The sequence below is a fragment of the Hyla sarda genome, chromosome 7 (assembly GCF_029499605.1).
Source record: "Hyla sarda isolate aHylSar1 chromosome 7, aHylSar1.hap1, whole genome shotgun sequence".
Taxonomy (NCBI): Eukaryota; Metazoa; Chordata; class Amphibia; order Anura; family Hylidae; genus Hyla; species Hyla sarda.
This window is the reverse complement of record NC_079195.1, coordinates 215,064,982-215,077,643: the sequence shown is the minus strand read 5'-3', so window position 1 is coordinate 215,077,643 and position 12,662 is coordinate 215,064,982. Positions and strand designations below refer to the sequence as shown.

The 12,662-nt window shown below is 47.4% G+C and overlaps 1 protein-coding gene across 3 annotated transcripts in view; it reads right to left on the bottom strand.

Moving 5' to 3' along the window:
• LOC130283309 (vitellogenin-1-like) overlaps nucleotides 1–12,662 on the bottom strand; it is a 138,987-nt gene that overhangs the window by 16,805 nt on the left and 109,520 nt on the right. For all 3 annotated transcript variants that reach the window (XM_056532611.1, XM_056532612.1, XM_056532613.1), the window contains 2 exons: nucleotides 4,066–4,255; nucleotides 54–151 (listed from right to left, as the gene is read on the bottom strand). In XM_056532611.1, coding sequence (XP_056388586.1) covers nucleotides 54–151; nucleotides 4,066–4,255 — 288 coding nt within the window. The remainder of the gene's footprint in view (nucleotides 1–53; nucleotides 152–4,065; nucleotides 4,256–12,662) is intronic.

Here is a 12,662-nt window from a genome sequence, read left to right as displayed (position 1 = left end):
CAGTCTGCGCTAAGCTTTGTGTTCTGTTATTTTGACCCTTGTGTTACTGTTACCTTTTTCATTTGTGTACGTGTCGTTCTTTAATAGCAACCACATTCCGTTCAGCAGAACGCGGAATTCCTCTGAAGTGTCAGAATAGATTTTAATATTGCTAAGAAATAATAAAGAAATCAGGGAATTAGCCGGAGAGAAAAAATGTATTTATTAGTATTAAAACATTATATAAAGTAATAAAGAAAAAATTCAAAAACATCCTGGGTCAGAGGGTTATAGAACAAACGCAGGCCCATACCCTATGATTACCCAATAAACCCTCATTGATTATAGTGGAACTCCGGTACTTAAAGGGATCATCCAGGTTTTATTAACATTTCCCTATTGTGCCTGTGAAGCCACGTTATGTATCCAGCGATTTACTTACCTTACATTTGTGGGGTGGATCGACCTCTTTTTTGTGATTTGATGGTCCCCAACAGGTTCAGCATTTCTCAGGTGTCTGGATGACTGTTGACTTGAGCCTTTCTCAGGATCCTGTTCGGCTCTAAGTGTCTGATTGTTGGGGGTCCGAACACTGCAACCCCCGAAATCTCCTGCCCAGTCCCCCGGCTCTCTTCATGCACGGAGCAGTGTCATACACCACACAATGCGGAGATACAGCGCTCATGTATTTCCAGCTCTCACATAGAGATGCATAGAGGAGGTGTGTCGACCGATGCTCCGTGCTGTGTTCGCTCCGTGCATGGGGAGAGCCGGGGCACCAGGGATGGAAACTGGGGGGTTCCAGCAGTTGGACTGCCCGAAATCAGACACTTATCCTCTATGCTGCGAATAGGGGATAAGTTATTAAATACTAGTGTTGCTTGCGAATATTCGCAATGCGAATTTTATTCGCGAATATCACATATTCGCGAATATAGCACTATATATTCGTAATTAGGAATATTCGTTTTTTTTTTTTTTTCCATTTTTTTTTTCACAGTAAACATCACAGTGATCATCCCTCTCTGCTTCCAGTTTGTGTGGTGTAAAGAAGGCTCTACTAATAATTAATACTACTGTGTGAGACTTGCGTGCGAGTTTTCGCATATGCGAAAAGTAGCATATGCTAATGTTCGCATATATGAAAATTAGTATATGTTAATTTTCGCATATGCGAATTTTTGTCCATGACAAATTTGTTTTATGTTAATTTTCGCATATGCTAATTTGCGCATACGCGAATTTGAGCATATGTGAAAATAAAGTGCGAATATTAGGAATATGCGAATTTAGCGAATATATGACGAATATTCGTCCATATATTCGCAAAATATCACGAATTCGAATATGGCCTATGCCGCTCAGCACTATTAAATACCAGAGTTAAAATAAAGACAAAAACAGGTGTCCTGCACTCACCGCTTCAGTTCTGATTATGCGGCTCCCATCTCGGGCTGCTCCTCCGGATCAGGGGCTGACGGTCGCGTGGGGCGCTCAGAGGCTCTGCCTCTGAGCGCCCCACGCGACCGTCAGCCCCTGAACCGGAGGAGCAGCCCGAGATGGGAGCCGCATAATCAGAACTGAAGCGGGGAGTGCAGGACACCTGTTTTTGTCTTTTTTTGGTCACTACATTGATTGCTGCATATTTGTCCTAGCACCGCCGCACCTGAAGTCTCTGGTTTCTGCCCGAGTATCGCCATTGTCCATCTCGCTGTGCTGCGTGGAGAAGGTATCGGTGCCACTGGTTCCTTTTTCTTATGTGCAAATACCAGAGTTCCCCCATATTCCAGGGCCCCTAAACAAATCTGTTTCTTTGTGAACCTCTGGTTGGGCCAGAGAAACATGTCCTTTTGGGAACCAACATGACACACTTGGAGTTCTCCAAAGTCTTCAGGGATTTTACCAACTCAGGAACTGCTCAAGTCATCATCTACACTCCACATGGACCAACTCTTTTTGTCCCATCCACCATCTGCCATCATCTGCCTCAGGTACTGTGTGGTTGGAACTGTTCAACATCTGTGCCTCCACTTTGTGGGAGATATTCATTAAAAGTCACCCATTATGCTGAAACACCCTCTGAGTCCTGAAACTATAACTGGCCTTCCACACCCCACCAGCCAGAACATCATCACAGAGAAGGGCCCCAGGAGATATAGACTGTTTTAAATCAGCACAGCCCCTCACCCTTGACAATCACCATCACCCCTCTCACCACTAGTGACTTAAAGGGGTACTCCGGAGGGGAAAAAAAAAACATTTTCAAACCAACTGGTAAATTACTGCTATTTAAAAATCTTAACCCTTATAGTACTTATCAGATGCTGTGTGCTCCAGAGGAAGTTGTGTAGTTTTTTCCAGTCTGACAACAAACTGTCCAGAGCAGGAAAGGTTTGTTATAGGGATTTGCTACTGCTTCGGACGGTTCCTTACACGGACAGAGGTGGCAGCAGAGAGCACTGTGGTCAGACTGGAAAGACCTACACAAATTCCTCTGGAGCATACAGCAGCTGATAAGAACTGGAAGGGTTAAGATTTTTATATTGTATAACTGTATAACTTTCTGGCACCAGTTATTTTGAAAATGTTTTTTTTTTTTCTCCGTCAGAGTACCCCTTTAACCGTGCCATTCTCTGCTCTGGGACGAGTGGGAATACAACCCTACCTCGCAACTGTATCCTTTCCAGGTCACCACATTTTCCTTAAAGGGGTATTCCGCCCATAGACATCTTATCCCCTATCCAAAGGATAGGGGATAAGATGTCAGTACGCAGCGGTCCAGCTGCTGGGGAGCCCCGGGATCCCTGCTGCGGCACCGCGCTCTCATTACAGCACAGAGCGAGATCGCTCTGCACGTAATGATGGGCAGTACAGAGGCCAGAGCATCGTTATGTCACGGCTCCGCCCCTCGTGACGTCACGGCCCGCCCCTTTCAATACAAGTCTATGGGAGGGGGCGTGGCGGTCGTCACGCCCCCTCCCATAGACTTGCATTAAGGAGACGGGCCGTGATGTCACGTGGGGCGGCGCCATGACGTCACGCTGCTCCGTCCCCCGTATCGCCCGTCATTACGCACAGAGCGAACTCGCTCTGTGCTGTAATGATAGCGCGGTGCCGCAGCGGGGATCCCGGGGGTCCCCAGCAGCGGGGCCGCGGCGTACTGACATCTTATCCCCTATCCTTTGGATAGGGGATAAGATGTCTAGGGGCGGAGTACCCCTTTAAATGTTAAGGTAAAGTATAATTGAGTCTACTTATAGAGAATAACACTTTTTAACTATTTTTATTTTGTTGTATTAAGATCCTTTCCTTCTGTCTCGCACAATATGACATAGAGCGACCAATCACTATATATCTACCCTTTAAATTTTATTAAAGGGGTACTCCGGTGAAAAACTTTTTTTTTTTTTTTAAATCAACTGGTGCCAGAAAGTTAAACAGATTTGTAAATGACTTCTATTAAAAAATCTTAATCCTTCCTGTACTTATTAGCTGCTGAATACTACAGAGGAAATTATTTTCCGTTTGAAACACAGAACTCTCTACTGAGATCACGAGCACAGTGCTCTCTGCTGACATCTCTGTCCATTTTTAGGAACTGTCCAGGGAAAAAAGGAAATCCCCATAGCAAACATATGCTGTTCTGGACAGTTCATAAAATGGACAGAGATGTCAGCAGAGAGCACTGTGCTCGTGATCTCAGCAGAGAGCTCTGTGTTTCAAAAAGAAAATAATTTCCGCTGTAGTATTCAGCAGCTAATAAGTACAGGAAGGATTAAGATTTTTTAATAGAAGTAATTTACAAATCTTTTTAACTTTCTGGCACCAGTTGATTAAAAAAAAAATTATAATAAGTTTTTCACCGGAGTACCCCTTTAAGCCTTTAAATTTCTAGGACTTAATAAATTCCTATCAGCAGAAAATAGCTCCTTAGCATCTGTTGATATCTGCACCCAGTACCTCTATTGCAATGACAGACCCCTTAATAATGACGGGGGCAGAGCGTGTTACACAGCTCCGTTCTAGTGCGCGGAGTGTCAGAATAACCTTTTCAAGCAGTTCTAGTTCATTAGTAGGTGCACTTACGAGGAGCCCAGGATGACATTCATTTCAAAGGTTGAAAATCCTTGACCCATCTTTCTCATCGCGATCAGGAACCGTAATTGATTGGTGCAGTCTTGTGCGATCACCGTGTAGCAATTTGTCGGGGACAGGGAGCAGCCCAGATCTTTTCCGTCAAATGTTACAATTTTTTCAAGGTCCACTTTACATTCGACTGCAAAATAAATGCAAATACATAAATAAAAACATATGGAAATACTAAATATTGACAACATGGCCAAAAGTGAGCAGGTGCTAGAACGCGAACTTCTCATTCTAAAACCATGGGCGTCTATGTGTAGAGGATGGTGGCCTCCATTCTTCCTGGGAGACTTTTCACCAGAGTTTGGAACATGGCTGTTGGGATTTGCATCATTAAAGGGAACCACACATCAGATTTTACCATATGTGACACATGGCATTGCATTATATATGGTAAAATAGTCTTCGTATTAGGGCTGGGCGGTATGACCAAGTGTGTGTATCACAGTATTTTTTTTAGTTTTGGCGGTTCCACGGTATATAACGACAGGGACGTGCACACATAGGAGTGAAAGGGGGCTGCCCTTTTCCTCACCTGCCCCTCTAGTGCCCTCACAAAAGGAGCTGCAGACTCAGGGTGACAGGTCCAGTAAAAAAGGATCCTCTCCCTGTGATAGCCAAACTGAGACTGCTGTGCGCGTCGATGCGTGACGGTTAAGCATGTCACGTGACAAGTGTGAGCCAATAGGATGTGATGGAGGCGGAGCGTCTCATCCAAAGGCAAATCTCATTCTATTGTAATGCACCGGCGGCGTGTGACGTCACACCTCCACCCCCGTGTGACTCCGCCCCTCAATGCAAGCCTACGGGAGGGGGCGTGATAGCTGTCACGCCCCCTCCCGTAGGCTTGCATTGAGGGGCGGAGCGCGACGTCACACAGGGGCGGAGGTGTGACGTCACACGCCGCCGGCCCTGTAGTCGCCCGTAATCAGACCTGGAGCGAACACGCTCCGGGGACTGATTACAAACGGGGTGCCGCGTGCAAGATCACAGGGGGTCCCCAACGGCCGGACTCCCGCGATCAGGCATCTTATCCCCTATCCTTTGGATAGGGGATAAGATGTCTAAGCACCGGAGAACCCCTTTAAAACATTTGCAGAGGAAAATCCTTCTGCAAAATGAAAGCAGCGATCTGATTGGTTGCTATGGACGACTGCACCGCTCTTTCTCTGCACAGATAAATCTCCTCTATAATACAGTATATTATAGGGCAGCTGTCACATGTTTTCTGTAAATAAGACTAGTTGCACAGACAAAGTGTATATACACATGGCGGACCTCAGAGAAACTGTTCTTGACTATATTTTACAAAAACACCAACTTTTATGGGGATAGGAATGTCAAGGAGGCTTGGTGGGAATCCACTGTGTCCCTGGGCCGCAGCACATCTGCCCATTAAGTCTGGCAGACGTTTTTTAAATTATGAGAAGTGCCCTCTTTTTTTACTTGAGCCCCTGCCCTTCAAAATGTCTGTGCACGTCCCTGTATAACGGTATTTCCTAGTCGCCCCCCATATTAATTTTCAGTCCACATCCCCATCGGGGTAAATACTCACATATCACCCGCAAGTGCTGCCCTCCTCGTCCTGTTTGTTGCGGCCGCCGGCGCTTGCACTGTATACTGTGCGTTATCCCTATGCCCGGGCTGCAAAAGGTGAACAAAATAAACTAAATAAACTTTAACGCACCTACGTTGGCCTATCTGACGTTCCCGTCCCCAGGAAACAAGTGAGGCCGGTACCGGGCCAAAGGGAGGTGAGTTAAAGTTTATTTTGTTTATTTTTTGCAGCCCGGGCATAGGGATACCGCACAGTATAGAGCAGTGGTCTCCAACCTGCGGACCTCCAGATGTTGCAAAACGACAACTCCCAGCATGCCCGGACAGCCAACGGCTGTCCGGGCATGCTGGGAGTTGTAGTTATGCAACATCTGGAGGTCCGCGGGTTGGAGACCACTGGTATAGAGTGTCAGCGCCGGCGGCCGCAACAAACAGGACGAGGAGGGCAGCGCATGCGGGTGACAAGTGAGTAGTACCCTGATGGGGACTGCGCTGGGCTAACAATTAATTGGGGGGGGGGGGGGCAGAACAGCGCTCGCAGGTCACATAGGATTAGTTCCCCAATGTGGGGACAGCGCAGCGCTAGGCTGATTCATTCATTAAAGAGGGGGAGGGGCCAAACCGGTATTGCGGTATGGGTTAAAATTCATATCGTGCAGCACAAAAATGTCTATATTCGGTATGAACCGATATACCGCCCAGCCCTACTTCGTGTCTTCCTCCATCCCCGTGGATGGGGAGGATATGAAGTTAGTAAGTCTCTCCCGCTTGTCTATATTTACCTGGGCGGTTAGCTATACTTACCTAGTCCTGTTGGCTGCACTGCATTCATACCCCCTTAACATGATTGAAATCCCGCTTCACCATTCTGTTCTGTCATCTTAGCGAGCAGAGCAGTGACGCGGGCTGTCCATCATTCTGAGAGATTACAACACAGCCGATAGGACTTGGTGAGTATAACTCCCTGCCCAGGGGACTACTTACAGCCGGCGGGGGGAGACTTACTAACTTCATATCCTCACCATCCCTGCGGGCAGGAACGTCCACCAGAGATGCCAAATGTTACATTTGGTAAAATCTGATGTTTGGTTCCCTTTAAAGGGGTATTCCGCTGGAAAACATTTTCTTTTAAATCAACTGGTGCCAGAAAGTTAAACAGATTTGTAAATGACTTCTATTTAAAAATCATAATCCTTTCAGTACTTATCAGCTGCTGTATGCTCCACAGGAAGTTATTTTCTTTTTGAATTTCCTTTCTGTCTTACCACAGTGCTCTCTGCTGACACCTCTGTCCATTTAAGGAACTGTGAAGAGTAGGAGCATATCCCCATAGAAAACCTCTCCTGCTCTGGACAGTTCCTAAAATGGACAAAGGTGTCAGTAGAGAGCACTGTGGTCAGACAGAAAGGAAATTAAAAAAGAAAAGAACTTCCTCTGTAGTATACAGCAGCTGATAACAGTGGCGTCGCTAGGGGGGGGGGCAGAGGGGGCCATGGCCCCCCCTAGATCAGGCTGTGCCCCCCCTTGGGCCCCCCCAATTTAAAGTAAATAGGGATGTCCCGATACATTGATGGCTCCGCCCCCAGCACAGGAGAGGACTGGCCGAGAGGTGACAGGTCACACAGCAGAGCATCCGCTTCATGTGAGGTGAGTGATGTCCCGTGTCCTCCCTCTCTCCCCCTGATCAGTATATCCTGGGGCTGGGTCCCGTGTCCTCCCTCTCTCCCCCTGATCAGCAGTATAACCCGGGGCTGAGTAATGTGTATAGTAGCAGTGCAGAGGGGTCACTTTCCCTCCTCCAGTGTCCACAGGTCACCAACAGGCCACATTATCACAAACATTTTTGGGAAAAATCGCGGCAAAAATTGCGCGCTTTTACCGCGATTTTTCGTAAATCGCGGTAAAACAGCGCAATTTTTGCCGCGATTTTTCCATAAATTGTTCTGGTAATGTGTCCTGTTGGTGACCTGTGGACACTGGAGGAGGGAAAGTGACCCCTCTGGAAGGACAAAATGTGAACACATTAACCCCTCATTAACCCCTCAAGGGTACATTCACATGTACAGGATCTGCTGCATATTTTTGCTGCATATTTTGTGCAGCTGATTTTGCAACCCATTAGCTTCAATAGGTAGCAAAATCAGCTGCAGAAAATATGCAGCAGATCCTGTATGTGTGAGCGTATCCTAAGGGCTTATTCAGGGATGGATCCACAGTGTATTTTACGCTGCGGATCCGCCGACAATGGACCCTACAGTGCTGCCTCCATCTGTGCCTGCTCATAATGGCAATCCTCCGCTACGAGCAGACACGCTTTGATGTGTATACTCGCGCACATCATGGCCGCTCCTGCTTTCTGAGCTAGGCCGAGAGCAGGCGCTATGTGTGCATTGTTGGGGGATCCGCAACGTAAAATATGCTGAGGATCCATCCGTGTAAATGAGCCCTAAGGACACAAGGCGTATGTGTACGCACGGTGCCTGCTCCCACTGTGTTGTATAAATCATTAGCTAGAACCCTCAGCTAATGCCAGACATCACCAATCAGGCTGATGTCCAACATTAACACTTTAGATGCCGCTATCAAAGTTGATGGTAGTGTCCAAAAGTTTTAACGCCTTAAGGTCCGAGCGTTTTTCCGTTTTTGTACTTTTGTTTTTTCCTCCTTACCTTTTAAAAATCATAACCCTTTCTATTTTGCACCTAAAAGTCCATATGATGGCTTATTTTTTGCGCCACCAATTCTACTTTATAATGACATCTGTCATTTACCCAAAAATCTATGGCAAAAACGGAAAAAAAATCATTGTGTGTTTATATATATCTATATATAAATATATATATATATATGTGTGTGTGTGTGTGTATATATATATATATATATATATATATATATATACACATACACACGTTTTAAAATTGCCCCCCCACTTTTGTCACTGGCCCCCCATGTGCCCCCCCTAAATTTGAATGCTGGAGACGCCACTGGCTGATAAGTACTAAAAGGATTAAGATTTTAAAATAGAAGTAATTTACTTATCTGTTTAACGTTCTGGCACCAGTGGATGAAATTTTTTTTTTCTAGTGGAGTACCCCTTTAAGAACTTTAGTGAGGTTGACTCTGATGTCAATAGCTTGACTTACAACTGAGGTTCAGGTTCTTCTCTGAACTGGGTTGAGATCAAAGCTCCTGCTACGCCGAGCGCCCCGGGTCCCTGCTCCTCCCTGGAGCGCTCACGACGTTCTCCTCTCTGCAGCGTCCCGGTCAGACCCGCTGCACTGTCACTGCCGGCGGGGATGCGATCCGCGTAGCGGGATGCGCCCGCCCGCGGGTCGCATCCCAATCTACTCACCTGTCCCGTTCCCCGGCTGTCACGTCCTGGCGCGGGCGGCTCCGCTCTCTAGGGCGAACACGCGCCGGCTCTCTAACATTTAAAGGGTTGGTGCGCCACTAATTGGTGCCTGGCCCAATCAGTGTATTAGATTCCCTGATCCTTGTATATAAACCCACTTCCCCTTCCTGTCCTTGCCGGATCTTGTTGCCTCAGTGCCTAGTGAAAGCATTTTGTGAGTGCCCTTACCAGTGTTACCAGACCTTCTGCCGTTGCCCTTGACTACGAACCTTGCCGCCTGCCCTGACCTTCTGCTACGTCTGACCTCGCCTCTGTCTAGTCCTCCTGTACCTCGCCAGTCTCAGCAGTCAGAGAGGTTGAGCCGCTACCGGTGGACACGACCTGGTTGCTACCGCCGCAGCAAGACCATCCCGCTTTGCGGCGGGCTCTGGTGAAAACCAGTAGCAACTTAGAACCGGTCCACCGGTACGGTCCACGCCAATCCCTCTCTGACACAGAGGATCCACCACCAGCCTGCCGAATCCTGACAGCTCCTCAGATCAGACAAATTACCCCACATCAAGGTCAGGATATCTTTTTTGTGATGTCCCACTACGGGATATGCTCAGGGGTCTCCTGCAGTATTCCCCCATATTGTATATAGGTTGTATATTTAGTGTAAAGGACCTTTGATATGGTCACATGATTGTTAGTCACATGATAATGGTTGTCACATGTTTAAGTCATATGTTTTGTTACCCAGAGATCACAGGTGACCAAATGACCCACAGCTAGCCTATGGGCTCCTTGCTCAGCCCCCCTTTATAAGAGGGGGAGGTACTACAATTGCTCTCTTTGATCCTGAGGTCTAGTCCAGTCCAGATGTCTCAGAGCCAGTGTCCAGCACATTTGGAGGCCTCAAGCCTGAAATGAAGCCACAAGTCAGTAAGTCAAGTCATCTTTGTCTGCTGTCACTATCTTTAGTCACAGCAAGCTGCGAGGTCCCCTGTGTTACTGGTCCCCTCTCTGAGATCCTGGCCGAGCCTAACCCTGCCAACCTAGGACTAGCAATGCTACCTTCGTTTGGTTACATAGGCAAACCACGCCCTGGCGTCACGTACACTAAGAGGTTGACACCCTCTACCCCTGGGCAACATCATCTGCCCCCACACCTCGCACCCCGACACAACAACTCTTTTGATTCGGGTGTGTGCCATATGCCACAAAGCCACAAATCCTCCCCCCCAAGTCTGAACTGTGTCTAAGAAAAATCGCAGGCCGATACGAAAAAGTTTGCACCAGAAAACTGTATGGGACTTTGCCATTGTAATGTGTTTCTATTGTGGTGCTGATAAAGTAGAGGGGGTGATGAAGAAAACTGTGCTGTCTATTGTTGAAAAGTCTGTGAAAGTTGCAGTGATAATGTGTAAAATTAGGACTGCTGCATTCTGCTAAATCGGTACCTGAAAGGGTTAAGGAGGAGCCCGAGGAGTGCCCGGAAATGTCCCGCACTGGTCAACGTCCCACCCCTGGGCATTGTAGTCAAGTCATAGTTCCTAGTCCAAAGAGGAACTTGAAAGGTCTGCCCCTTGTTACCGGGGGAAGGGGGGGGGGGGAGCGGAAGAAGAGGATGCCCCGCTGAGTCCCTTCCGGTCCTAGGCTCGGCTGATGACGCAGTTTCGTCCGGCGGCCATTTTACTGGGGCCCGTTGCTGAGAGGACGAAAACAGGAAGTTCCCGGGGCGCAGCCATACTACAAATCCCAGTGTCTGCATCCGGCTCCGCGAATTCTGTGAGAGAGACCGCTGCAGTGCAGACTCCGCAGACATCATCAATTGCAAGTAAGTCTTGCCGGTGGCGAGTCACATTAACCCCTTAGTGCCCAGCAGTGTTCCCGGGTACTTGCCGTTATGTGGGGAATCACCAACTGGGTTATGTCAGTCAGGTCAGACTAAGCCACTGCAGCACCTCCCCAAGTATCTTAAAGAGTTAGTACTCCCCAGTTTGCTGGGGGGCCCAGTTGTAAAAAAAAAAAGAAGGACCAGAATTAACGTGCAGGTGCATGGGAAGACTACAGATGGCTGCCTTCTCCGTTGGCTGTCCGGGCATGCTAGGAGTTGTCGTTTTGCAACATCTTAAGGGCCACAATTTGGGTCCTCTGATGTATATGGAGAATGGGGCACAGCTAGAATAAAGTAACTATATGTAAGCAACATAACAAAAACTATTTTGCTAGGGATGCGATAAAAATATCACATACTTACCTACCCTGGTCCTCTGCCGCTCATGGTGCGAGGACATCTGGGTCCTCATTCCTAACCGCTTCTTTCTGATTCTGAGATAGACTCATCACTGACTGAGACAGGAAAGGGCTGCAACAAGTAATGGGCTGTGCCGGTACTTTCTACTGAGATGAGTCTGTCTGGGTGCCAGGAAGAGGGGTAACGAACACTGGGAGCTGGGGGAGTAGGTAAGTATGCCTTTTTTTTATTTATCACGCCCCTAGCAAAATATGAAAAAGCAGAATGGTCCAGACAACCCCTTTAACCGTTACAGTACTTTGCTTCCATTCGGTAGAAGGGGACCAAGGGTAAGGGTGGAAGGGTAAGGCTGGACTTATTGGTGCTGCCTCAAAGTTGAAAGCAAACAAAGGTTTATCTTCTCTGGAACTAAGAAGCTTACCCCCAACTCATGAAACACAAGGGCTAGGCAATACCTCCATTGACACAATACTCCGCACTGCACGACAGGAGGTGCTCTCCCGAAAAGTGTCCGACCCAGATTCACTGACCAGTCTTCCCGATGGCGAAACATGATACATCACATCAGTCTCTATTACTTCAGAATGCAATGATGAGCTTTAGACCACTCCAACAGCCACCTGGTAGTCTCAGGTTTCTGTGATCATCCATGGAAACCAAATCTAATAGTTCTTGTGCTAATATTATTTCTCGGACAGACATACCATATCCACAGCTGCACAAGCAACGGGGCTCCACTTGTATCTACACTTATTCCCATCCATCTCCATGTTACTGGTGGATTGGGATATCACTGAGGGCTTTTTTCCAGAGAGTCCTGACTATGGTCATCTAAGGGGCCATATGCTTGCCCAACGACCCCCTGGTTATTGGTGTCCACCTTGTCCTAAGGGCAGGTTAGAGGTGTGAGTGGCCATCGTAAAAGTGATTAGAGACAGACAAGGATGTTATCTGCAAACAAAGATAGTCTGGTCCGCGTTATTCATAAGGTTGCTACAATAGCCTGGACTACATTGGGACACATACATAAAAACATCATGCCCAATTAGGTTCACATTTTCATTATCCGGTAGATTAGGGGTGCCTTTTTTCCTGGCCCTTGTAATTTAAATATATTAAAATTTTATATATACCGTATATACTCGAGTATAAGCCGACCTGAATATAAGCCGAGGCCCCTAATTTCACCCCAAAAACCCAGGAAAAGTTATTGAATCAACCATAAGCCTAGGGTGGGAAATACATCATCCCCCCTGTCATCATCCCCCCCTGTCATCATCCAGACCCCCGTCATTGACACCCCATCATCATCACCCTGTCATTTTCACCCCCCCGTCATCATCATCCCGTCATCATTCCCCCCCCCCCTTCATCATCACCGCCTGTAAATCT